Source organism: Molothrus aeneus, chromosome 8 (genome assembly GCF_037042795.1).
Source record: "Molothrus aeneus isolate 106 chromosome 8, BPBGC_Maene_1.0, whole genome shotgun sequence".
NCBI lineage: Eukaryota > Metazoa > Chordata > Aves > Passeriformes > Icteridae > Molothrus > Molothrus aeneus.
In genome coordinates, this window is record NC_089653.1 from 3,720,475 (window position 1) to 3,747,903 (window position 27,429).

At 48.9% G+C, this 27,429-nt stretch overlaps 1 protein-coding gene across 4 annotated transcripts in view; it reads left to right on the top strand.

Moving 5' to 3' along the window:
- Window positions 1–21,978, top strand: part of RNLS (renalase, FAD dependent amine oxidase) — a 73,450-nt gene extending 51,472 nt beyond the window's left edge. Inside the window, exon 7 of one of the 4 annotated variants that reach the window (XM_066554997.1) lies at window positions 18,434–21,978. In XM_066554997.1, coding sequence (XP_066411094.1) covers window positions 18,434–18,442 — 9 coding nt within the window. In that variant the 3' untranslated portion in view covers window positions 18,443–21,978. Of the gene's footprint in view, window positions 1–1,055; window positions 1,475–11,026; window positions 11,659–18,433 lie in introns of those variants that run through there. The other 3 variants (XM_066554998.1, XM_066554996.1, XM_066554995.1) reach the window with 3 other exon arrangements.
- Window positions 21,979–27,429: the final 5,451 nt, after the last annotated feature.

Here is a 27,429-nt window from a genome sequence, read left to right on the forward strand (position 1 = left end):
AATTAAGTACTGACTTAAAACTGGTCTGAGGGAGAAGCTCTCTCTGGATTTGCCATGCCTGGATAGACTCCTCTGTTAAGCTGAATAAAGTGTAAGGGGTTACAATTGGTTATTTCAGCTAATTTCCTCCTTTGGAGAGATGGTAACACCCAGTAGCAGAAAATGCAGCCAACAACATAAGTGTGGGTGCTTTGCAGCTCATCCACACTTGGCAGTGGCAGAGAATGTCTCAGCAGTGGCCAGCTGAGGGTACATCTGAATCAGTGGAAAAATCCCCTGGATTTAGCAAGATTCCTTGGAAGCTGACAGTCCCAGGAGGGGATACAGCAATGGTTTACTGGGTGGAAATCCATGGAATGATCAAAGAAAATTGTAAGAGTATCATGCTTTAGTAGGGTGGACAGCAGCAGCAATTTCTGCATGCAAAGGGTGCTCAGGCCTTGGCAGGGGCTGCCCAGGGAGCTTTGCAGTGCCCAGCCCTGCAGGTGTCCCAGCAAGGGCTGGAGGTGGCACTCAGTGCTCTGGGCTGGGCACAAGGTGGGCACTGGGCACAGCTGGCACTCCATGGGCTGGCAGGGATTTTCCAGCCTCAGGGACCCTGGGGTTCTGTGATCCAGAGACAGGAGGTTGAACCTGTCTGGGATTTTGCAAGCCCCACTTTGCTGATGTGAGATCACCCTCACACCTTTTTGGATCTCAGACAAGTCATATCTACTGAGAATAAAACACAACAAGCTGCACAGTTTCTAAATTTCCCCTCACAATCAAGTTTCACTCTATTCACCTCCCAGAAGTAAGTATTTTACTGTGGTGCCTTGATGGTTAATGTTTGGATTTACCTTTGGGAGTGGGAGGCCAGGCTGGACAGGGCTTGGAGCAGCCTGGGATAGTGGAAGGTCCCTGTCCATGGCAGAGATGATTTTTAAGGTCCCTTCCAACCCAAACCATCCTGTGGTTCTGTGATGTGCATCTCAGGAGCACAGATCTTTCTGGTGTGAAATTCAGGTCAATGAAATACTTTCTCTCCCCACTCCCTTTATGTTTCTCATTCTCAGGTTACCAGAGCTGTGCCCAATTGTCCAGGACAGATGATTCTTCACACTCAGCCTCTCCTGATCTGTGGGGGTGATGGATTCACTCGTTCCAACTTTGATGGCTGCATTGAGTCTGCCATGAGCCTTGCAGAGGCTGTGAAGCCTCATTTAGAGCAATTTCAAACTCAGGATGCTAAAATTCCTCTAGATTAGTTATGAATTTTTGCTGTGATGGATCAAATTTGAGTTTAACATCAACATCATCTTGCAAGAAACAAATAAAGGAAGATGTATCAGCACCCTGGAATAATTATTGGGATGGAATTAAATTGAATTTTCCAGGATCTGTGCTCAGAGTGGTTACTTTGATTAAAATAAGACATTCCCTGGCTGTAGGCAGAGGCACAGAGCTCCAGCACTCTTGCCAGGTCTCCTGGTACTTTTACAGCCCATGAAAATTATGTCAAGGAGAGGAGCCTGACTTGAAGCAGCACAAAAATCCATGAAGCTGGAGAGTTTATTCCTTGGTAACTCCTTATTTTCTCCTTGTCCTAGTGCCAGGACACAGGGAATGGCTTCCCAGTGCCAGAGGGCAGGGCTGGATGGGATATTGGGAATGAGGAATTGTTCCCTGGCAGGGTGGGCAGGCCCTGGCACAGGGTGCCCAGAGCAGCTGGGGCTGCCCCTGGATCCCTGGCAGTGCCCAAGGCCAGGCTGGAGCAGCCTGGGACAGTGGAAGGTGTCCCTGCCATGGCAGGGGTGGCACTGGATTGGTTCAGAAATTCCTCAGAAATTAAGCAAGAAATAATTTATTTATTCTAAATGGCATTTTAACTTGCCCTTCCTCTTCTATCACGTGTCACATGTCTAGTACCTCTCTACCACAGCACTGAAAATAACAAAATATAGCAGACAGGATTTAAACCATTAGAGGAGTACAATTCAGCCTCTGTTTTTCTTATTTTACCCCTGCATTTCACCCAAATCTGACATCCTGTATCACACCAGCTGACCACAGTGATTTACTGCTGCCTTTGGCCATTTCTTGTGGAGTATTTTAAGTGACACTAAGAATTTAAGACTTGTTAATTTAAAAAGTAGGCAGAAAACTGAATGTGAGGCGTCTTTGGCTCAGTGGTTGCTCTCTGAAGGGCTGTGATGCTCTTTCAGGGGCTTTGTATCAGCATCAGCCTCTGACACCAGCAGTGCCAGACCAGTGCAGATGTCTCTGACTCCTCCTTTCAGCAATCTCTCAGCTTTGGTCACCCTGATGCCTTGAAGTGCCCAAATCACAGATTCAGAGATGTTTTTGAGTACTGAGATTTTTCAATTTGGAGCTTTTTCAAATCCTGGTGAGTCTCAAATTGCTCCTTCCTCAGATCCCAGGATCAATGGGGTGGGAAAATCCCTGCCAGCCCATGGAGCCCCACCTTGTGCCCAGCCCAGAGCACTGAGTGCCACCTCCAGCCCTTGCTGGGACACCTGCAGGGCTGGGCACTGCAAAGCTCCCTGGGCAGCCCCTGCCAAGGCCTGAGCACCCTTTGCATGCAGAAATTCCTCCTGAAAATATCATGCCAGTCTACCAATTCTGCAGCATCCCTCCAGGTTAAGATGATTTAGGTAAAAACTGCTTGGTTTTTGTTTTGTTTGGTTTTTTTTAAGGTGGAGAGGAAAAGCTGTTGGATGTGTTCCTCTGGGGAGCAGGAATGCTGGGAGCAGGGAGATGTGGAATTCCCACACAGGGTGATGTTTCAAAGAGCCCACTGTGTCTAGAAGGGTGGCAACAGAAGACACTTGTCTGCTTGATTTCCTGGGATTTTCCCTGATTTTTGATTAACTGGCAGATCCATCCATTCCAGCCTCTCTCTGCTTGTTCCCAGACAAGGGGCATGGCTGTGTCTGCTCTCATCTGTGCCACAAGCACAGCCTGAATTGGAGCTGGAGCCTCCCAGCTCCCAGACCACGATGTTCTTGTGTTCCTCATCACAAGGAAAGCCAGGACCATGGGTTCTCAAAGCCCTCCAGCTCCCAGCTGTGGTGATTTCCACCCAGGGAACATCCCCTGGCAGGGCTGGCCTGTGGCACCCTGTGCAGCCACTGCTCTTACTCTGGGGTCAGGGAATGTGGGAACAGGACTGCAATGGATAGATCTGCCATCAAAAGTCACATCCATGCAGGGAAAATCCCAGGAAATCAACCAGACAAGTCTCTTCTGTCTCCAGAGACCTGGGCTGTGATTTTGCACAAGCATATGAAAATAATTTAAGAGATTAATTTAGTTTTGGAGACTTGGGGGTTTTTGTGTTGGTTCTTTTTTTTTTAATTATTTTTAAAAGTCAGCTGCAGGTGGGAGGTGCTGCCCAGCTGAAAGCACCCCTGTGACCACATTTCCTCTTGCTGGAGGGGCAGCCTTGTGCTGGTGCAGCCCCAGACTGAAAGCAGAGGTCTCTGCTGCTGCAGTGGCACCAGCGTGGGGTGTGACCTCCTCCTTGAGACAGTGCAAGGAAGAGGAACCTGACCCTGTCTGTGCCACCCTGACTGTGTCTGGGTCACCATCCCCAGCCTGGCACCAGGGGCTCTGTGGCTGCCTGGGCCAGGGCAGCGTTTGCTGGGCTGCAAATGCCAGAGTGAGCAGCTCCAAGGGGATGGGGACAGGGCACAGGGAGGCTGGGACAGGGCACAGGGAGGCTGGGACAGGCCATTAGGAGCTGTGCTGGACCCAGGAGCCCAGCTGCTCCCAGGGGAGGACCATGGCACTCTCTGAGCACCTTGAGCCCCTGTGCAGAGATTTCCCCGGAGCCAGAGCCGGTTTTGCCTCTAATCCATCCCCTGGCTCAGCTGTGCTGGCCCTAAGCCGCTTTGTGAGGCAGAGCTGGAGCCCTGAAATCCCAGAGCCTTCTGCTGCTGCTGTGCCCTGATCACTGCAGCTCCTCCCTGGCATCCTCCTGGGCATTTGTGCTTCATTCCCACTCTCGGGTGGCACCTCCAGGATCAGCCCCATGGGGCACAGAGCAGCCCCTTTGCCAAGGAGGAGGAGGAGGAGGAGGAGGAGGGAGAGTGACTGGCTTCATTTCAAAGAAGATCCAAGCAAACTTTCTCCCCTGGAGGTAAATAAATGGAAACAGGGGGAGAGTTATGGCTCATTGGAATCCAGCATGCAAGGAGCTCTCAGAACTTTGTAAGGCCAAGCTTGGAATTAAACACAGGATTTTATCTGAGACCTCAGAAAAGGCTTCCAAACTTAGGTGCTACAAGGGAGAATGTGGATTTATAGTTTAAAGCAGAGACACCTTAAGTTAAAAAGCAGAAAGTTTAGAGTTTTAAAGATATAAAAATAAAAGTAGTTACAAGGGTAAGCAAGGAATTTAGAATGAAGTACTGTAGGTTTGTGTGCCATAACATGATTGGCTAAGAAAGCTTACACTGTAACATGAGTCCATAAGATGAAATATTTAAAGATTAAGTAAAAAACATAAATATCCTTGTTTTATTAGTCAATAAATCCTTAAAAAGTCTTGTAACTAAGGGTCTTATGACTTTCTAAACCATACAATAAAGATGTGAGCCAAACTCACCCTTCTTACCTATATAAAAGACAAAAAAAATAAACCACATCATCAAAACCAGTTCAGAAGTCCCATCTCTAACTCATTCAAAAATCCCCATAATGGCTCAACCCCAGTGAAGAAATTTCATGTTGGGTAAAGGGGTGCAGGACAATTGCTGTCATCTTGGAGGCTGTGGTGATGAAACCCCTGGAGATCCCTGGAAAGGCTTCTGGTCCTTTCCCAATTCTCATCCCACGGAAAACCCAGCCGGGTGTGTGTGTGTCTGTCACCCTCATCCCCGAACATCTGAGGAGGGTTTTTAGTGCTGGGGCCTCGCATGGGCTGAGCACTGGCTCAACCCCAGTGGAGAAATTTTGTGTTGGGTAAAGAGAGTGCAGGACAGGTTGCTGTCATCTTGGAGGTAGTGGCGATGGAGACCCTTGGAAAGGCTCCTGGTCCTTTCCCAATTTTCACCCCACCCGTGTGTGTGGCTGTCACCCTCATCCCTGAACATCTGAGGAGGGTTTTTAGTACTGAGGGCTCGCATGGGCTGAGCACTGGCTCAACCCCAGTGGAGAAATTTCATGTAAACGGATGCAGGACAGGTGGCTGTCATCTTGGAGGCTGTGGTGATGAAACCCCTGGAGACCCTTGGAGAACCTCATGCTTCTCATCCTTTCCCAATTTTCATCCCAATTTCCATCCCAGCCGGGTGTGTGTGTCTGTCACCCTCATCCCCGAACATCTGAGGAGGGTTTTTAGTACTGAGGGCTTGCATGGGCTGAGCACTGGCTCAACCCCAGTGGAGAAATTTCATGTAAAGGGGTGCAGGACAGGTGGCTGTCATCTTGGAGGCTGTGGTGATGAAACCCCTGGAGACCCTTGGAGAACCTCATGCTTCTCATCCTTTCCCAATTTTCATCCCAATTTCCATCCCAGCCGGGTGTGTGTGTCTGTCACCCTCATCCCCGAACATCTGGGGAAGGGTTTTTAGTACTGAGGGCTCTCATGGGTTGAACATTGGCTCAACCCCAGTGGAGAAATTTCATGTTGGGTAAAGGGGGTACAGGGCAGTTGCTGTCATTTTGGAGGCTGTGGTGATGAAACCCCTGGAGACCCTTGGAAAGGCTCCTCATCCTTTCCCAGTTTTCATCCCAGTTTTCACCCCAGCTGGGTGTGTGTGGCTGTCCCTCATCCCCGAACATCTGGGGAAGGGTTTTTAATGCTGAGGACTTGCATGGGTTGAGCACTGGCTCAACCTCAGTGCAGAAATTTCATGTGCAGGGCAGGTTGCTGTCATTTTGGAGGCTGTGGTAATGAAATCCCGGGAGACCCTTGGAAAGGCTTCTCGTCCTTTCCCAGTTTTCACCCCACGGGTGTGTGTCTGTCACCCTCATCCCTGAACACCTAGGGAAGGGTTTTCAGTGCCGAGGGCTCGCATGGGTTGAGCACTGGAGAAATTTTGTGTTGAATAAAGGGGTGCCGGGCAGGGTGCTGTCATCTTGGGGGTTGTGGTGATGAAACCCCTAGAGACCCTTGGAAAACCTCGTGCTTCTTGTCCTTTCCCGATTTTCATCCTAATTTTCATCCCAGCTGGGTGTGTGTGGCTGTCACCCTCGTCCCCAAACACCTGGAGAAGGGTTTTTAGTGATGAGGGCTCAACCCCAGCGGAGAAATTTCATGTTCAGGGCAGGTCGCTGTCATTTTGGGGGCTGTGGTGACGAAACCCCTGGAGACCCTTGGAAAGGCTTCTGATCCTTTCCCAGTTTTCACCCCACGGGTGTGTGTGTCTGTCACCCTCATCCCTGAACGTCTGGGGAAGGGTTTTCAGTGCCGAGGGCTCTCACCCATCCCCATGCGAGCCGTGCTGTGGGAAAACGAGCCCGTTCCGCTGTGCCCCTGCCGCCCGACCGCCGGGCCGGTCACGGGGCCGCTGCGGTCAACCACAGCTCAGCGTGACATTATCTGCCGTGCTCAGGGCTGCAGCCCAGCCCAGCGGCACCTCCTCCCTCACCTGTGCCGGGCCCGACATCCTTCCTTTCTCAGCGCTATCAGCCGCTCGCATCTCCCCCGTGCCGCGGGCTGCGCACCCAGGGCTCCCTGCAGGGATGCGAGCGCCCCGGGCGAGGGTTTCACCGTCCTTTTTCAGACCAGATCTGGGGGAAAATGTTTTTTTTTTTAAAAAAAAACCAAAACGTGGTGGGCAGTCAGAGCTGGATATAGGTCAGCCTCTGTCCCGGCAGCTGGTTCCCGAGCCAGAGCGCAGGGAAAGGGGATGAGCTGGCGGGAGAGGAGGGGATGGGCCACTCTCCTTTGCTGTCGGATTATGTTCTTTTCTGACCCAGAGATGGGGTAACTGAGAGGCGTTTATTCTTTTATTCTTTATTCTATTATTCTATTAAACTTTTCATTCTATTTTTAGTCTTATGAGAAGAGCGAGATGATACAGATGTTATAATTCACACCATCACAATCAGAAACTGTTTCTTAATTACAATACACTATAAGTGTTTCTTTATATTTTACAATACGCTATAAATGTTTCTTATCTTTCTATCAGCTTTAGCTACACTATGCTGAAAATACCTTAAAACTAATCATCTAAAATTACCCCTCGTAAATCTTACCTCAATGTATCTTTCATAATTCCATTTCTCTAAAGTATCTAGTCTTATTTAGAAAACTACCTTTTGAAACTTGTTTCTAGTTCTACTCCTCTCTTACCAATATCTTGTTCTATAGCATTTCCAAGTCAGCATTTCTTATCTCAAAGTTTACATGCGAATACACACTGTATGAGCCTTCTGTTAAGGTTTTAAAATTTTCTATAAATCCATTCCCCGCACTTTGCCACCTTCTCTAGCGCAGAAAATCCCGGCTCAGCGCCTCGAATTTAGCCAGGCACGGCCGCCGCTCCCGTTTGCAGCAAACCATTCACACATTCCCCGGCACGGGCGGGATGGAGCCTCGGGAACACGCTGGGACAAAGGGATTTTTGTTCTCCAGCTGCTCCCAGATGTGATGCTGCAATAGCGCGGGTGTTGCTCTGTCCAGGGAGAGCTGGAGCGAGTCTGGTCCAAATCAGATCATCAGCACCCCTCATCCCCGTCATTTGGGGTTTGCTGTCTCCCTCAGCGCACCTGGGTAGTGCAAATCCCACTTTCCTTTGATTTAAGACAGTCCTGGGGGCCAGCTTGGGAATGCAAGCTGCAAGCACAGCAGGCCGGGAGCAAGTGTAAATAATCCCTGTTACACATCACAGCTCCAGCCCTTGCCAAGGGTCTCGCCAAAGGATTTTTGAGCAGCTCTGGGTTGGGGAGAAACCCGGGTTTCTGCCCCAAATGTGGTTGGAGATGGTTCCTGGCTGTTTCTCCAGAGCTCATCTCAATTCCACCCCCTGCACTGTGTGCTGGAAGTGGGAAGTGAAGCAGCAAATGAAAGGGACCCATCTGCACATGGTCCTGGTCCTGGACTGAGCCTTTATCAACCTCCTGCTCTGGGTGGATTTCCTTTAGGTGTCCTGGGCTTTTCCCTTAGAACTTAACTCACAGGTAGGATTGATGCTGAGTGAGCAGCTCAGCTCCAGAGAGAGGAATTTGGTTGGGCAGGGAGAATTTCAGGAACAGTTCATGCCCCAGCCACATGGTCAGGAGATCCTTGGCCAAGAAGGGGACATAATTTGAAGGAGTGTATTTTTCTTTGCTCAAATCTGCCTAAAAATAGGTGAATTTTCCTTTTGTGGAACTTGTCTTCTTCTCTCCTTCTTGTCTGCAAGTATTATTTTTTAATTTGGCCAGTAAGAGAACGATCTTTTTTTGTATGGATAATTAAAAAAATATATAGATATTTTGCTTCTCATTTTCCTTGGAGGTCATAAGTGGAGATGAAAATCCCTAGCCATATTTGCTGCTGCAGTGTACACACAGAGGGCTTCATGTGGGGGTGCTCAGCCTGGCCTGGGTCCAGGTAGTCATTTTGAGAGGAATAAGACATCCAACTCCTAAACTAGTGAGAAAAACAGAGCTGGGACACTGGGAGGCAGATTTTCTGCTGCATCTGTAAGCACAGGGTGCTAAAGAAATCCCTGCTTCCAGGGAGCGGCCAGAGGGTTAATTTGGGCTCCCTCTGCCTCACTTTATTCTTTGAATAATGAAATTAGTTGTTCCAGAGACTTTTGAAGGGCTGAGCTGAGCCTTCTTGCAGAACAATACACGCTGTGCTCTCGATGTGAGTGCCCTTATGGTGAACTTTGAGCTACACATCTGCTATAAAGAAGTAACTCTTATTCCCACTTGGCCACGGCTGGGGAAGGATTCCAGCTCCATCCACGCCTCGGCACAGCTCTGTTTGCTCCATGCAGGCCTGGCCTGGGAGCAGAGGAGTAGGAACCATTTGGAAAGCTCGTTAGAACGCCCCGGCACGTTCGGCGCTTTCCTCAGGCGAGGAGAGCTGGAGATGAGCCCTGCAGGAGCTGAGCACGCGACGAAGCTCCAGCCCATGGCCAGCAAAGCTCCTTAAACCTGGCATCAACTTCCCAGCTGGGCCAGGAGGCTGCACCAGCAATTCCCTCGGGGTGCTTTTGGGTGGTGTTTAGAGAATCCCAGAATCCCCGAGCTTGGAAAAGCCCTCCCTGCCCATGGAATCCCAATGCCCACCTTGTCCCAAGCCCAGAGCCACCTCCAGCCCTTCCTTGGACACCTCCAGCCCTTCCTGGGACACCTCCAGGGATGGGGCACTCCAAAGCTCCCTGGGCAGCCCCTGCCAAGGCCTGAAATTGAATTCCAAAATGGAATGATGGAACTGGGATTGTGGGTGTGGAGTTTGAATAGAAGTGTGTGATATCACATGATGGAAGAGTTAGAGTTTAAGGTTTTAGAATACAGTAATATATATAAACAAGATGGAGGTTTCAGGGCAGAGGCTGATCCTTCTTCTTCACCTTCCTCTCCATGGGTTTGGGTGGTTTTGTGTAATTGGATAAAAAAGTCCACATTGCAGGCCATGGGTGGTTGGTTATTGGGTTAAAAGTAAAAATAATTCAGGTGTCATTTCTTAATTGGACAGTTTATCCTTAAAAGCCTTGTAGAGAGAGAGATGAGGCTCCATTTTTAGTTTGTCAAAGTGAAGTGCTGTAGAACTCAGGGTTTGTGAGACTGTAACTGGGATAAGAACTAATTCACCCTTTGCATGCAGAAATTGCTGCTGCTGTCCAAGCTGAGCCTCCCCTGGCCCAGCTTGAGGCCCTTTGCCCTTGTCCTGTCCCTGTTCCCTGGCAGCACAGCCCGGCCCCCCCTGGCTGTCCCCTCCTGGCAGGGAGTTGTGCAGAGCCACAAGGGCCCCCTGAGCCTCCTTTGCTCCAGGCTCAGCCCCTTGCCCAGCTCCATCCACTGCTTCATCTTTATAGCAAAGCTGGTCCTGCAGCCTCCACTTTTCCTGCTCCCTTTGTTATCCCTGCTGCTGGGGCTGAGGGATGCCCAGGATGGGCAGTGAGGGTGGGCAGGCCCTGGCACAGGGTGCCCAGAGAAGCTGTGGCACCCTGGATCTCTGGAAATGTCCAAGGACAGGGCTTGGAGCAGCCTCCTGGCCCAGCTGGGACCTGCTGGGTGTCCCTGCCCATGGCAGAGGTTGGAGTGAGACAGGCCCCTTATCTTGGTAAACCAGAAAAAGCAGGACAAAGGTGTAGGAAGGAGACTGGAATGGTGAGAGCTCAAGGTGTGGTGGCATCTCCCCAGAGACCCTGGTTCTCAAATGGACATGACATTTGTTAGTTATTGCAGGCAGCACTGATGGTATCAGTGAAAACCACCAGTGGCAAAATAAATGGCAAGCTGTGGGTGTCACAGTGTCACCTTTAGCATCACCAGGTGTCTGTGTGGGATGATTCATGCAGTCACAGTGGCTTGGTCACACGAGGTGTTAGATCAGATGGTTTCTCACACCATCTCATGGAGTTCAACAAAAGACAAAAAGACAAATGAAATTAAAAAATGAACAAATGAAAAAAGACAAATTCTGTTGCTTCTTCCTCCTTTGCTTTTAGGGTTGCTGTTGGCTGTGGGTCAGGATTGTCTCATTTGAAATTATTTTCCCCTCATCCTCTCAGCTCCTCTTCTTCATGCTGGTGCCACCTCCATCCCACATCAACATCCCTCTACACCTGCAGTGGGAGGTGCTGTGCCCAAAAACGAGGTCTTCTCTCCAAAACCAGCCCTTGACCACAGGCTTCTTATCCAAGCCCCTAAATTTGAACTTGTTGAGTGGAAGTCATGGTGAAGATCACAGAAACACAGATTTGGGGCAGTTCAGTCCTCCGGAATCAGGGACTGTTTTATTTCCCTCACATGTTGCAAGAGGAGCAGCTTGGGTTCATCCCAGGATGCTGAGGAAGGGTAAAACCAGGATTTCATGCAGTGCTTGATTCATTCCCATGTCTTTTTCCTAAAGGGACTGACTGCAGCTTGAAGCAGCAGGACTTGACAGGCCTTTTGTCCCTGCCTTGAGGAGCCCATGGAACTCAGTAATTCCCTCGTCACCACACGGCCAGGAAACTGCTTCATAATCTTCTTTTCCAAAGCAATATAGGCCAAGCATCCTGATCCTTTCCTTTTCAGCCTGGATCATGGTGGAGATGCTGGACATGGCTGCAGGATCCTTTAATCCCCTGGGATGTCCAGGAGCATGCACCCTGTGCTCTGCAAGAATCAGACCCATGCCTGTGGCATTCACATTTTCTGGAAAAATCCCTTTGCCCAGGATTTTTCTCCTGGGAAGCTGAGAAGCCTCAGAAAAATAGGAAAACAAATTTTTGTCTCATTTGCTTCTCCTGTGTTGTGCTCATGTGGAATGTGTTTGGAGATTGTTTACCCACAGGTGATTGTTTCATTGGATTCTGGTGTGAGTTGTTTTGACTCTTTGGCCAATTGGGGCCAAGCTGTGTTGGGACTCTGGAGAGAGTCACAAGTTTTCATTATTGTCTTTTTAACCTTCTGTATCTTTTCTGTATTCTTTAGTATGGTTTAGTATAGTATTCTTTAATATAATATGTATCATAAAATAATAAATTAGCCCTCTGAGAACATGGAGTCAGATTAATCATTCCTTCCTGCCACAGGGCACCCCACAAATACAACACATACCCAAATCAGAATCCCCTGCTGCAGCACCTGCCCAGAGACCTGCCTTTGAAGGGCAGGGCCTGAAGGAGAAAAAAAACAGGCTCTGGAATTTTGGAAATGAATTTGTGATGCCTGGTAATGGTTAAGAGCTCTGTGTCATCAGTAGTTGAAGCCCACTTGTCCCTTCCCAGTGAAGAACTGAGATTGTTTTGCTGAGGCTCAATCAATACCAGCCACCCAGTCTGAAACAAGGACTCACTGGAATGAAACCTGCCTCAAACTGGGGGAGGGAAAAAAAAAAAGAGCGTGGAGGTCTCATTTTGAAGTCACCTGCTCAGAAACTCTTTGGGTTCAAAGGGTGCAAAACTTGAGCAGCATCACCCGATCTTCTCCACTGATGTTTGAGCAAAGCAACCAAGTGGGGTCTTTTCCCCTGGTGGCAAAACCACTGGAGATGATGGCTGCTGTGGAAAAGCAGAGTTATTGCCCAACACGGAAACATTTCCTGATCTGTTTACTAATATTTGGTGCTCCTTTCTGGATGGTGTTCAAACCCAAATCCAACCGCCCGCGTCAGCAACTTCCTGCCCTCCTCCCCACCCTCGGCCCCTGCACCCGGGGGAGCAGCAGGGATGGGAAGAGCTGGTGAGAGGCCAGGAGGGAATTGGGCTGTTGTTTTCATCTGGCAGGAGCTGTCCCAGGGACGCTGGCGCCAGGAGGGGCTCAGGGACAGCCCAGAGGCGTTTGTGGCCTGCCATGGTCCCTGGCCATGGCAGGAGGGCAGGGACAGGCCCGGCCTGCCCAGCCCCTCGGGCAACCCAGGGCCGTGCCAGGCCGGTTCCTAATGGCAAATAAATGGGATCTCACAATTGTGTCTTTATGATGGGGATGTTTACAGCTGTCCCAGGCTGTGGGGGAGGGATGGGAGCTCCCGAAAGGTCAGCGTGGCTCGTGGGGCTGCTGTAACCCTGCAGCTACAGCAGGCCTGGGCTGCCTGCTGGGCCAGCCATCCCCACACAGCCTCAGCAGCATTCCACCTGCCTCCTGCTCTTTGCTGAGGGCAGGAGCTATGCTAAAAACAGGGCTTTTTGCCTTTTACTTTCTCTGCAGGTTCGTCTATGTTTGAGGTTTCAGTGTTTTCCTATCTGGCTATAAAGCAGTGGGATCTGGGGTTTTACTTCCCTGCTCTGCTTGGATCATAAAATTAAAGATGAAGAGAATGGTTTGGGTTGAAGGGAACTTAGAGACCATCCAGTTCCTCCCCCTGCCATAGGCAGGGACACCTTCCACTGTCCCAGGTGGCTCCAAGCCTCAGTGTCCAACCTGGCCTTGGGCACTGCCAGGGATCCAGGGGCAGCCCCAGCTGCTCTGGGCACCCTGTGCCAGGGCCTGCCCACCCTGCCAGGGAACAATTCCTCATTCCCAATGTCCCATCCATCCCTACCCTCTGGAAGTGGGAAGCTATTCCCTGTGTTCTGTCCCTCCAGTCCATGATGCAGGGTCCCTCTCCAGCCTCCCTGTGTCCCTTCATGCCCTGGAAGGAGCTGGGAGGTCTCCCCACACCCTTCTCACAGCCCCAGCTCTCCCAGCCTGGCTCCACAGGGGAGGTGCTTCAGTTCCCTCAGCAGCTTGGTGCCTTCTCTGGACCTGCTCCAACAGTTCCACATCCTTCTTGGAGCACCAGAACGGTGCACAGGAACTTCCCTGCCCATTCATGCTCCTCAAGGGAGCTGCTGGCTCTGAAAACCGACCCTGAGCATTGCTCAGGAGGGCTGGCACCCTTCTCAAAAGTCCACTTCAGCTCAAGTCCACACCACTGGGCAGATCCATCCTAATCCAACCTGCAAGATGAGCAAAGAGCAGTGTTTTGCCAGGGACACTCATTGCTCCACAGGTATCAATTCTTCAGGGCAGCTCCCAGTTTCAGTGCCTTCAGGTCTCTGTTTAATAACTTAAAGCTCACTGTGTTCATCTCATTTTCTTATTTATTTGTGGCAGAAATCAGCATTGAGTCCCCACAGAAATTGTTTACTTTGCTGTTGTCAATAGAAACTAAAGGTCAAACAATCAGAGCCGAGCCCGTGGTTCTAACTCAGTATCTGTTTATATTTTTTGCTGATGAGTATTAATAAAAATATTTGCTTGGCCAAGGAGGCGTCACAGCTAAAACAAAGGTGGCCATGTAGTTGAGAAGTGGGGGAAAATAAACCAAGCCTCCACTCAGCTGAAAGCACAGGCTGAGGGAGAATTCACAATTGCAGTCACCTCCTAAATCCATTTACACTGATCAAGGTGGGTATTTTCTCCTACAGCTGCATCCCAGCCAGGCTGAGGCACCACAGTCCTCACAATGGTATCCGCTGATCCCTCCAGCTACTTGGGCAGCTCTTTGCACCTTTAAAAACACATCTGTGCAGGGTCCATTGTAGCTTTTTAATGAGAGAAGGGCAAAGGAATACACTTGGGGACTTGAGAGTAGCCATATCTGGCACAACAAACAATTTTCTCTGGCTTACAAACTTTCCATTTGCAAGAGTTTTGGATATATGGCTTAAGCAAGGCTTGGGGGTTTTTCTCTTTTGTTCTTGTGTGTCAGATTCTTCTTTCCTTGGGGAAGAAATTGAGGGAGGGGAGGAAAAAATCATCTCTGGAGTCAAAAGAGGGTTGTACTTTTTAGATGCTTGAGCCCTCTCACTCCACCTGGTTCCATCTCTGCCAGCCATGCCCAGGCCCCCAAGCAGTCTGCACCAAAGCCTTTCCTTCCTTGTGGGAGTTGGATTAGAAAAGAACAGGCTCTGGGATTTTGGAAATGAATTTGTGATGCCTGGGTAATGGTTAAGAGTTCTGTGTCATCCATAATTGAAGCCCACCTGTCCCTTCCCAGTGAAGAACTGAGATTGTTTTGCTGAGTCCCAATCAATACCAGCCACCCAGTCTGAAACAAGGACTCACTGGAATGAAAGCTGCCTCAAACTGGGGGAGGGGAAAAAAAAAAAAGAGCGTGGAGGTCTCATTTTGAAGTCACCTGCTCAGAAACTCTTTGGGTTCAAAGGGTGCAAAACTTGAGCAGCATCACCCGATCTGCTCCGTTACTGCGGGGCTGTGAGTAATTCCGAAACCCTCACCTCTGAGGTGGAGCCAAGTGACACAAAGTGAATCACCCACAAGCCCAGGACCCTTTTCTGCTGGCAGAAGAAGCTGAGAACACGTTGCAAGTGGCACAGGTTTCTCTGCTTATTCAGCATTTTGGCTGACTTGGCTTTTATCCTGCCAATACTGCTCTGTGGCTGGATCCTGAGGCAGCCTGTAAGTAGTTCTTTTACTCAGAAACCTGGTGGCACAGGTGTTCTGAAACAGAATGGTTTGGGGGAGTTGAATTTTTCCATCCCTCAGTCTCTGAACTCTGGGCTTCATCATCAGGTGCTCAGCTTGAATGAGGATGTAAAGCAGAAATCACTTGCTCATCAAATCCGTCCTCATGAGGGAAGGTCTCTTTGATTTCCTGTGCCAGGAGAGCGTGACAATGTCTGCATTGTTGCAAATCCCCTGAGGCCAGTACCCAGCCTTGAACTCTGCCCAAAAACCTGGGGAGAGGTGTAGGAACAAGGGAAACATGAAAACAGGGAAATTTCACCTGGAGGCTCTTGCAGGTTCTTTTGCTGCTCAGGGGTTTTATGAAGTGGGTCACTTTGGAAGCCACCAGCACCCTGCTCATTCATTAACTCGTTCATCACCCTTTAAAACTCACAGAAACTCCTTACATCCCCAAAACCAGGGGGCTCTGCAGGGGAAAGGTGTGTCCTGAGAGCAGCACCCTTCTCCTGCCCAACCTGAGCCTGTCTCCAGCTGAATTTGGTGCCATCTGCTACACTCCAATTTCTTACAGCAGGACTGTCATAGGCAACTTGGCTTAAATAGCTCCTCCTACAGAACCCATTCCAGTTCTTCCATCCTTCCCCAAGCTTTCCCAGCTCTGTTACCTCCCTTCTGAGCTGGGGAGACTAAAACTGTTCCCAGGGTGTGGTGGATTTGTCCTGCAGCATCGTGGTGCTCTCCCTTCCTTTGCTGGTGATTCCTCACAGCATTTTGGCTTTTTTTGGGTGCTCCTGAGCAATGGGCTAGATCTTTCCAGAGACCATCTCTCTTTGATGGTTTGAAAGACAGGTGTCTGCTATGGAAGGCAGGAGCCTCCCTTGAAATGGAAAATGTAAACCCCCTCCCTCCGAATTATTATAATTTTGAAATTAAGGGGCTCTCAGGCAAAGATATGGGAATAACAGTTCTTTACTAGAAAAATTAAAATACAAATAAAATAGTACAAAAAAGAAAACAAACCAATGACAGAGTCATCATAGGCCCTGTCCCCCTGTGTGTCAGGGGGGTGGCACAGCCCCATCCCATGGGGGCTCAGCCCTCCTGCAGTGCCAGCTGTGGCTCTGCTGGAGCAGGGATCCTGCACAAGGGGGGAGTTTTCCTCTGCAGCTCCAGGGCTGCTGGAGATGGGCCTGGGCTCCCTCTGACAATGCAGGGCAGCAGAAGCTGCTCCTCTGGGAATGCACTGGGCAAAGGCTGCTGGGGTGTCCCAAACCTCAGATTGGATCCAGGTAGGAATGCTTGGCTCCTCCCCTGGGCGGAGCGTCTCCCCATGGGATGATGGAATTGGATCAGCCCTGCAGGGACACTCTGTGGCCATGGACAGGAGATAATTAATAAATAATGGCCCAGGAACAGAAGAAAATAATTAATGGCCCATGAACAGCAGAGATCTCCTGGAGGGAGGATTGGCTGTGGGAGAGATAAAGAAAACTGCCCAATGAACAGAAGAGAACTGCCCTCTGGCAGTGGGAAGCCATCCCCCTTGTCACTCCATCACTTCTAAAGGATCTCTCTCCGTGTTTCTTGCAGCTCCTTCAGGCCCCAGTTTGGTGACCCCAGAGCTTCTCCTCTCCAGGTGGGCACCCCCAGCTGTGCCAGCCTTTCCTCCCAGCAGAGCTGCTCCATCCCTCTGCCCATCCTGGTGCCTGCCCTGGGCTCTCTGCAGCAGCTCCAGGTCCCTCCTGTGCTGGCCCCAGGGCTGGGGCAGCTCTGCAGGTGGGGTCTCACCTGAGCCCAGGGGCACAGGGGCAGAATCCCCCCCTCCCCTGCTGCCCACGCTGGGGCTCAGCCCAGGGCACGGGGGGGTTCTGGCTCCCAGCTCTCACCCCCAGCACCCCCAGGGCCTTCCCCAGGGCTGCTCCAGCTGCTCATCCCCAGCCTGGATCCATCCCAGGGGTTGTCCTGACCTAGGGGCAGCACCAGCACTTGAGACCTCATGAAACATCCCCTGTTTTAACCACAAGGTTTCCCCTGGCAGGTCAGTGTTACTCCAAAGGAAAAGACTCACTCAGAAATCAGTAATTTTACCTTCCACTGGGCCATTATTCTGACATTCCACCAGCTGAGAGTTGCTCAGCAGGGCTGGGGGTGCTCTGCAGGCTGTGGTTGGGGCTGAGAGGAGCAGAACCTACCCTCCTCCTCCTCCCTGTAAAAAACCCCACATGAGACTGATAATCAAAATCGAGGTCATGATGCAGGTATGTCTGAGAAACCCTCTCAAGTGATGGGGTGGGGAAAAGCAGCAGTCAGGGCTTGCTAGATCAGCAAGCTCTGCCCTTGCCTGCAAGGTGAGCAGGCCACAGAGAGGAATCAGGTCTGTAGCACAGCTTTGAGCAGAAAACTGCTCCACTTTTAGGCGAGAAAAATGACTCTGCAAAACTCAACCAACGAGCAATGGAAACTAAACTTCAGCTTTTTTGGGTTCCCAGACTTCATAAAATGTATCTGGGGGGGTGGTGGTTTGCGAGAACGGAGAAATGCTTCCCATCAGCTTCTGCTTGTCATGGAGGGTTTTCAATATCAGTTATTGAAACACACCCTAAAGGGCAGGTGCAGCTTGCCCAGGAGCCTGGGGGGTTGGAGGAGATCTGCACCCAGGTGTTCCTCTGCCCCTGCAGAAGCTGATGCCATTTTGTAGCCTGGCACCATCAGCCAAGGGAGGATTTTTATAATTTATAGATGAGTCCTAGAGCTTGGACGACCAGTTTGCTCTGCAGCCTGTACCTGTTTCCTTCACCTGGGTTTTCTTCAGCTGATGCTAAAGAGGACTCTGACTCTAAATCAATGGATTTGTGGCCATGGAATCTTCCTGACTGGATTTTTTTATCTTCCCTGTACTGTTTTTATCTTGTGCTCAGAGGCATTCACAGGATGAGGACAGGCAGGTGGGACAGTGTCTACACTCATTCTCTATTATGTCATTTTAAATAAAAAACAATTTGTTTTGGGTTTTTCCAGAGTAGAAACCAGACCTACCTTGACTTATAATGGGATAATACTCAACAATTCACCAACCCAGATAAGCAGTGTGATAAATAAAATATCATGATAAATAAAATATAATTAAATTGAAAAATAATGAAATAAAAAAATATAATGATAAATGAAATATAATGGTAAATAAAATATTATAAAAAAGAAATTAATGGATATTTTGAGAGATGGCAAAGGTTGGCAACCCTCAGATCACAGGATCAAGACAACCTCAGTTTGTGCTATAAATCTCCATCCCTGGCTGGAACTGGGACTGATTTTGGAAAGCAAGTGTCCTTCCCCAGGGGTTCGTCTGGATTTATTCTTCTATCAAACACTTTTAATTTAAAAAAAAACCCCAAAACTGAGCCTTTTTTCTCTCTTACAGGATCTGTGAATGCCTCATACGGCCAATAAATGGAAATTCTTCCTGACCATAAACACCACCTGTAATTTTTGCTTCTTGCAGCTGTGACCAGATGCTGGCACTCTGTGTGCCCCTGGAGATCAGGAAATCAGGCACTCTCCTCTTCCCAGCCTCTCCAAGAACCTCAGCACCCTGACTCACCCTGAAGGGGAGGAAGGGGAAAAAAGGAATGGGAAGAACGCAAAGCAACTGCTCCTAGTATTTTCTTTCTCCTGGATCCAGTGAAAGGGAAAGAGAACTTTGAGAGTGAAGACAATAGAGATCTAATAGTGATGCTGAAATGTTATTTCTCCTTGGATTTTTCTGGAGTCTGTGGTTTTGGTTCAAGTCACTGTTGGGAGGAGCTCTAAAAGCCAAACAACTGAAGGTAGAAATAAAGGCCAGAGGTGAAGGTTTCTTTGGAAACCAAAGAAATCTCTCTAGGTTTCAGCTCTCAAAAAAATAAATCTCTCTAGATTTCAGCTCTCAAAACTTTGCCAGAGCTCAGAGCACAAGAGGCAGGTGGTTTTTTGCAAGGCTGTGCCCACAAATAGCCCAAACACACACACCTCCCTGAAAGTAAAGATCAGTGAAAGATCATCTCGTTCTAAACCCCTGCTGTGAGCAGGAACCCCTTCCAATAAACCATCCAGCCTGGCCTTGGGCACTGCCAGGGATCCAGGGGCAGCCACAGCTTCTCTGGGCAACCCTTGCCAGGGCCTCAGCACCCCCACAGGGAAGGATTTTTTTCTAATTTCAGCTCTAAACCTCCTCTCTTTCAGTGTGAAGCTGTTCCCCCTCGTCCTATTGCTACACATTCTTGTAAATAGTTGTGTGGTCTCTACTCCAGACAGCCCAAACCATGAGCTGCTGATCCTTCAGGTGTGACTTGGGTTGGCACAAACCCCTGGTGCAGGCAGGCTACTCTGCCATCAGCTCCAAGAAAATTGCCAAGCATCACCACTCTGCTGCCAGGGAATTTAGGATCATGGAGTCCACATCTAGAAAGAAAATGAAGGTTGGAGCTCAGATCCTTTGCTGAGTTAGAGCTGATATCACCATAATTGTGGTTTTTGCATGCAGGGGGCTGCAAAGGAAGGAAGCAGTGAGAGACATGAAGGGGGACAGGCAGAGCTGGAGCACCACTGATGCCTTGGGAAGGCTGGACAGAGCTAAAGAATAAAGCAGGGATTTATTAAAAGGATCTCCTCCATGGATCCCCCTTGGGCAGCACAAGAGCCCAGCCAGGGCTGCACCCAAGGTGAACCAAAATGGGCACAAAATGGACACCTGGTCACGGGGTCTGTCACTTTGATCAGTTCTGCTCCATTTGCATATTGGAGTTCATTGTCCCATTCCAGCTTTAGCTTATGGAGTCTCATCCTGCTTGTTTTTCTCTCTTCAGCCCACGTTGTTTGTGCTCCTGGGCCTGAGATTTGTGTGGTGGTGTTCACAGGGGTCCCAGGATGAGGGAAGAGATGAGAATCTTGACTCCATGTTTCAGAGGGCTTGATTTATTATTTTATGATATATATGATATTAAAAGAAAATGATATACTAAAACTACACTAAAAGAATAGAAGAAAGGATTTCATCAGAAGGCTTGAAAGGAATAGATAACAAAAGCTCATGACTCTCAGAGAGTCTGAGCCAGCTGACTGTGATTGACCATTAATTAGAAACAACCAACATGGACCAATCAAAGATCCACCTGTTGCATTCCACAGTAGCAGATAATTACTGTTTTTCTTTTCCTCTGAGGCTTCTCAGCTTCTCAGGAGAAAAAATCCTAGCAAAAGGATTTTTCAGAAAATATGTCCGTGACAATTTGGATCATTTGTCCTTGGTCCCCAGCTGGAGAAGGAATTGTTTTGTCTCCCTGCTCTGTGCAGACCTCACCATCCCTTAATGTGAAGCTCAGACCCACACACTAAAGCAGCACAAAATCTGAAAAATATAAAAGTTAAAACCTGAGGCATCACCCCCAGGGTTTGTAGTGAGGGTGAGGGTCCTGCTGGGCACTCCCCATCAGCAGCACCATCCCCAGCAAAGCCCCCAGCTCTGTGCCAGCAGGCAAAACAGGCACTACCACACCCCTCCCTATCCCATGGACCTGAATCATCCTTCCCTGAGCATTCCAAGGGGAGCTGCTGTGCTGCCAGCCCTTGGATCTGGGGAATCCAGGTGGCACAGCCAGATCCAGGGGAGTGGTGCCAGCTGCAGGCTGTGCCCAGGGCTGTCAGCACCACCTCCAGACATGGAGAGCTCCAGGAAAGCTCCTGAGCCTCAGCCAAGCAGGATGCGCTCCAGGCTCCTCATCCATAACCCTCCAACGCTGGGAAAGGTAGCTCACCCTCCCTGAGCCAAAAATGGAAAGGATTAGCACATTTTTCATCCCCCAGAGGGAACAGGAGACTGTTTTACCTCTGGAAAACGAGTTGTAGTCACTGACTGCTTCCTAGGGGATCACGTTGCCCAGAAATCCTTGCAAGTGGTTTTTGTGAGGGATCCCCATCCGAGCACTCCATGAATAATTCCCCAAATGCAGAGAGCCAGCACAACAATCCTGCCCCCAGCACTTTCAGGAGGTGACATTTTGCCAGGAAATTCAGTGCTGGGGAAGCTGATAACTTGTCCTGGGCTCTCCATAGCTCCCAAAAGAGGAGCTGGCCCTGGAGAAGCAGCTGGCACAGGGCACCACAGCAGCAGCCCCTGATGCCAAGGGGGCTCTCCAGAGCTCATTCCCTTAATCCTCCTTCAGCCATGCCTTTGTGCCACTCTGGGATCACAGCTGAGGGTGAGGTTGGGAGCCTGGGCAAAGTTCAGTGACAAAATGACCTTTGCCATTCCAGCAGCACACCCAGGAATGGGGCAGGCAGTGAATATTTTTCCCTTTTCCAAAGCTTCCTCTCTGACCACAGCCTTTTTTTTTTGTGTGTGGTTTTGGGTTTGTTTTTTTTTAAATATAAGCTGTTTCAAAGCCCAACACTGAAGAATTCCCTCTCAGTTTAAAAGCTACCCCTGAGTGCAGACAGAAAGCTGAAATTTGGCAGGCATAAAACTGGCATAAATTCCTTGAAACAGCTTCTTTTTGAAAGATTTGGGAGTTCAAATTTCTACATCAAGGTCTTACAGCACATTTTGCACCTATTTTGTTTTGAGAGCCCCATAAACGACCTGTCCAGGGAGATTTCTCAGCACATTGCCTGTGCTTCACCCTTTGGGCAGAGAGAGCCAGGTTTGCCCAATTTCCCTGGAAAGCACTGTGGCCATGCACTAGAACCTGCAGCAAGGAGGTTTCCAGGGACATTTTAAGTATCATGTCCACAGCAACACCAGCAGGAGTGGGTGCAAGCTCCTAAATCCCCATGAATGGGAAAATCCTCAAAAAAGGAGCTCTAACCAACAGTTAAAGCAAAGAAGGGAAGGTCTGGGGTCTTTTCTGCCTTGGCTTGGGGTTGGTTTTATGCTGGGTTTTAGACTTGTCTGTAGGCCTTGAGTAATCAAAAATAGAACTGTAAATTCATCATCTGCTTTGTTCTGTGCAAGTAATTCTCTATTCACAGCTCACCCTCATCCTGCAGAGCAACTCACATGCTCTGGTTTGTTACGCCAGCATAGTCTAATTCCAGAGATCACAAAAATAATATTCCAAGTCTAATCCCAAAGAAAGGATTACCAGGGATCAAATCCATTATTTCACAATAAATCCCTTTTATGTCTTTTTTTTTTTCCCATCAATGATCAAAGCAAGTGGATTTCAGCTCTAAAATGCTGCTGCTGCACAGCAGAAGAGATCCTTGCTCAAGGCACAAGGCTTAACATTTACTTGCTTTTTTTTTTCCTCCTCCTTTTTTTTTTTTTTTTTTTTTTTTTTTTTTTTTACACAGTATCAAAGGAGATTTATTTTTTCCCCCTTGCCAAAAATAAAGTCTGGTCTAGATTCTCAGCTGCAGCTGAGAGCACTGGGAAAGAAAGTAGCTACAGCCCATTTTTGCAGCTTCCTAATATTGTAGGACAGTTTCTAATCTTCTCAAATTGTCAGCAGCCCATCAGAGCTGTTTCTTCCTTTGAGAGTCCAAGATGAAGAGAGAAGCTCTGGCTGTAGTGAGGGGAGATTTAGGGACCACCAAAGGGTTTTTTCCCCCCTCTGAGCACAAGGGCAGGCTTAGCTCACCAGTTGCAGTGATTTTGGCATTGCTGTTGGCCCAGTTTGCAGTGTGAAGCTCCAAAGTGACACAGGAGCCTTCAGCATCCCACTGCCCAGGGGTGGGACACTGCAGCACCCTCAGCCTCCTGTTTTCCATAGAACATAGCCAGAGCCAGCAGCCCCAGCATTGCAGAGCTGCTTTCCTGGCTGCTGTGGGCACCTGCTCCCCCTGCACCACATCCCATGGAAGACAAAACCAATCCAAGCCTGTGTCAGCCTCCACCACGTGCCATGTGTGAACAGCACAAACTGGGCAAAGTTCTTGGAACCCTGGATGCTGAGAATTTCAGACTTCCTGTGCTGACAGGCACTGACCCCCAAGAGAACACTGCATTTGACCTGAGGCCGTGGAGAAGGCTTCCAAAATTGATTTATAGAATTCAGTTCTATCTGAATGAATGACAGAATTCAATCCTTGCCATAATCTGGGATTGTGGAGTTTGAATAGAAGTGTGTGATATCACATGGTGGGAAACTTAAAGTCTAAAGTTTTACAATATAGTAATATATATAAACAAGATGGAGGTTTTAAGACAGAGGCTGGTTGATCCTCATTCTTCACCTTCTTCTTCACCTTCTTCTCCACCTTCTTCTCCATGAGTTTGGGTGGTTTTGTGTAATTGGTTAAAAAAGTCCACATGGCAGGCCATGGGTGGTTGGTTATTGGGTCAAAAGTAAAAATAATTCAGGTGTCATTTCTTAATTGGACAGTTTATCCTTAAAAGGCCTTGTAGAGAGAGAGATGGAGCTCCATTTTTAGTTTGTTAGAGTGAAATGCTGTAGAACTCAGGGTTTGTGAGACTGTAACTGAGATAAGAACTAATAAACATCTGAGTCCCAACAAGAAATACCATCTCACACATTTAATCCTGACCTTGGCAGAAAAAAGAAGCAAAGAATCAGCACCTCCTCAGGGCTGGGAAGTCATGGCTGCTCCACTAACTGGGCCGTATTTTCAGTCCTAATCTCAGACTGTTGGAATTAGCTCTGCTAAAGCCAACAGGATGATGCAGGTCAGATCAATTTTGATGAAAAATTCAATTCTGGTTGTGCCATATGTGGCACTATAAAAAGGACTGAGCTGTACATATGGCTGGAGAAACAAACAGCACAAATGCCCCCACACTGTGATGCCCTTTAGTCTTTCAGCACTTTCTACAGGGGCCACGATGAGAGGAGGGAAAGTGCCATCACTTGTCCTTGTAAAAAATCACCAGCCTTCAAATGTCCCTCTCCACCACCCTCCAAAGGACCAGGAATCATCTCCTCGTGGAGGCTGCTTGGAACGCTGGGAGTATTTGAGGAGGGGGAGCTGGTCGGGCATGAAAATTTCCACCAAAAATGATAGAAACATTAAGGTTGGAAAAGAGCTTTATGATTGTCCAGGTCCACCATCAACCCAGAACCAGCAGCATTACAAAAAAACCAGATTTCCCCAGCATTTCCTAAAAAAAAAAAAATAAAATCTGCCTTGTTTCCCTAGGGATGCATCAAGTCCAGGGCTGGGACTTGAGGACGCAACCCAAGAAGAAGAATGCTGCCTGTGCTGGAGATTCATCCCTTTTCCCAGGAATGTGGGCAAATTTCTGCCCATCTCTGGGGGGCAGAAATGAAGCAAGGCCTGCTGATTAATGCATCAGTCCTGCAAAGTCCAGCAGAATGGAAAACTTCCCACTCCACCCTTTGGAGTCACAGGAACCAGACCTCTCAAGACAAAAAAACAAAATGGGAGGAGGAGGAAGGTCTCAATAAAGAGGAGATGGGGTGAAGGTTGTGCCATCATCCCTTGGAGCAGTGATTCCAAAGTGGGATGCACGAGATGATCCAAAGTGCAGCAGGAGGAAATACCTGGATGGCAGTAGCACGTTATGTAATTTATAAACACACACACAGCTGAGGTGCATGCTTAAACATGGTTTTTGCACAGAGGGGAGCATAATAAAAAGAAGTTTGGAGACCACTGACCTGGAGGAATAGCCAGTCCCAGCTGGAATTTCAGCCCAAAACTCAGCTGGGGGAGGTTTTGGTGCCAGTCATAGGCTGCTTCCAGGGAGAAACAGCGCATCCCAAAATTCCCTTGCAGCCTCTCATGGAATAACCACCAGCGCTGCAACACGCAGCAAAAGCCTCTGAGAAGTTGCCATCAACTCATGACAAAAAAACAACGATAAAAAAAGCCCTCAGTGGATTGACCAGTGTTCAAAAATACATCCAAAGGATGCTCTTGCACGTCAGCCTGCTCTGGCACGCTCCTTCTGCACAGGCTTCCAGATGGTCCATCTTTTTAGCCCTTCCTTTTTTTTAAGAGGACAGCCTGAGGCACAGCAGGACCATCTCACTGCTTTATTTGAGAGCAGGGAAAAATGAAAGTTCTCCCAGCAAAAAAGAGAAATTATTTTTTCTAAAAATAATTACAAGACAAATAATTCTCAGATTTCCTTTTATTCTTGTTATTCTTCCCCACGCAAGGCCACAGTTTTCAGAGAGGCCAGCTCAGCAGAGATTTCAAGGAGCCTCTTGGTGGTTGATAGTCCCTGTATTGCAGTCAGTGATTCACAGATTAATTTATTTTTCGAGTCTAAGTCATGCACTCCACACTGGACAACTTCAAGTGCAGCCAAAGAAAGCCTATACACTATAGATCTGTTTATTAGACAGCTTTCAATGTTTTCCAAAAGGAACATGTAAAAATGATTTCACACCCTCTTTCAGTTAAAAAAGAAATTAATTTCTCAGGGTCTGCTGTGGAACCAATCGAGTTCAGGAGGCAAACCTTAATTCTTGATAATGATGTACTATTTAAGTGGGATACTATAGCAGGTGGAGGAAAAGCCAGCCTTGCATCCCCAGGAGCTTCAGGGCTGTGAATTGGACAAGTTGCTTTCCCTGCCACCATGTCCTGAAAAACAGGAGGGGAAAATCATCAAGAACAGGAATCCAAGTGCTTCTTACCATTTCCCTCTTTCCTCTTTCCAAAGCCTGCTTGGTGGGAAATCACCAGAGGGGAGAAAGGACCCCCCACCCCCAGTGATGCCACCAGGTCCTGGCTGCCACCTTGGTGCGACTCCTTCATGTGCTATGGCTCCCTCCAAAAATGTGCAGCTTCAGCACACACCCAACAAATCCTACACCCCCTACATTAAAGAACCTGTTGGTTTGGGAGCCCGGATTGAGGCCTGACCCTCCCTTGTGCCTCCTGGCCCTCCGTTGGGAGCTCATCCTTGGGAGATGCCAAGAGGAGCAACCCGAGTCAACCAGAAAAACAAAGCCACTCAGCCTCCAAAAAAACCCCTGGATGGGAGTCAAACAACACAAGTTTTGAGGATTATTTTAGACTAAATTCTTCCTCAGGACATGATCTCTGAGGGTGAAAGCTCGGCCCCACCGAGGCCAAGAGCAAAACTCCTGCAGACCTCAGCAGGACCTGGCTCCCACCCAAAGCAAACTTTTCAAGTCTCAGTCAAGCTCCTCAGCTGCAGACGTTCATTTCTATTATTTCTGCAGCCTTTTTGTCTCACCAGAAGGATCCTTCTGCAGTGGCCATCCAAAAGCCGTTGACAAGACAGAAGAAATTTAATTTGCAGCTGAAAAAGAGGCCTATAAATTTCTTTTTTGTTTTCCCCAATTAAAATCAGTGTGTCTGTGGTGGTGTCAGTCTGGCTGGTGCAGGAGTCTGACAGCCCTCAAACGCTTTGGGGACTGGGATTGTGCCCTGTTCTATTCCTGCACAGCCCCTACAGGACCCTGAGCCTTCCAGGGACCACGGTAAAAGCAATTATTATAAACACAAGCATTTTGATTTCAGCCCTGTTGCCTCTCCCTGTGCCAGCATTGTTTGTCATTCCCAGCAGAGCCAGGGCATTTTCTCCTCCCAGGGAAGAGCACTGTGACAATGATGCTGGGAGTGCTCGCTGCTTTGACTTTTGGAGCCACGGTAACGAGTAAAACATGGAGCCTCCACTTCACAACAAGTTTTGCTACTCCTGATGGTTTGTTTTAAAGCTCCTTTAAAGGAAACCAGAAGTGGCAGCAGTCTCCATTCTTGCTGTCAGAAGGAAACGTGGCCACTGGGGATGGCTCAAAAACACGGCTCTGAGCGTGCCATGGAGCTGGAAAACAAAGATCAGCCCATGCTGGATGAGTTTTGTCCTTGGAGATCATCACCCTGGGGCTGGCAGGGATGAGGACCCATCTCATGCCAGCTCTGTGGCCTGTGACCTCATGGGCAGAGGTGACCACAGACAGACACCTCCTTCAACCAAGAAATCAATGCCAACCACCACAACCAACCTCTCTTCCCTCTGCTCCCAGGGTTAAAATGCCAACAAGTTTTGTCACAAGAGGAATTCCCCACCCTAAATGCCACAGGTTCAGACCCCAACCCTTTATCAGAAGCCCAAAATTTTCCACATGTGCTGGCACTTGTGGAATGGTTCTTAGAAGCCAGAAACACAACAGGCTTTGGGAGGAAAGAAAATAAACCAGGTTTTGCTTCCACCTTCATCTCCTCTCTGCAGTCTCTAACATTTTTTGGGCAATGGGAGCAGGGCCGCGCCCTCCTCGTTCCTATGGATGCCAGGTTGGTGACTTGCCACCTTCTTGGAGCCCACAAACCTCAGGCTTGCTCCAAGGAAGGAAGTCAGGCTCCATCAGAGGCAACTGCAGTGAACTTGCTCAAACATGCACCTTTCCAGGGCTCTCTGCTCCCACAGCCCAGAGGACATTGCAACACCATCCTGAGAGCCTGGTGTGCCAAAGCAGAGCTGGT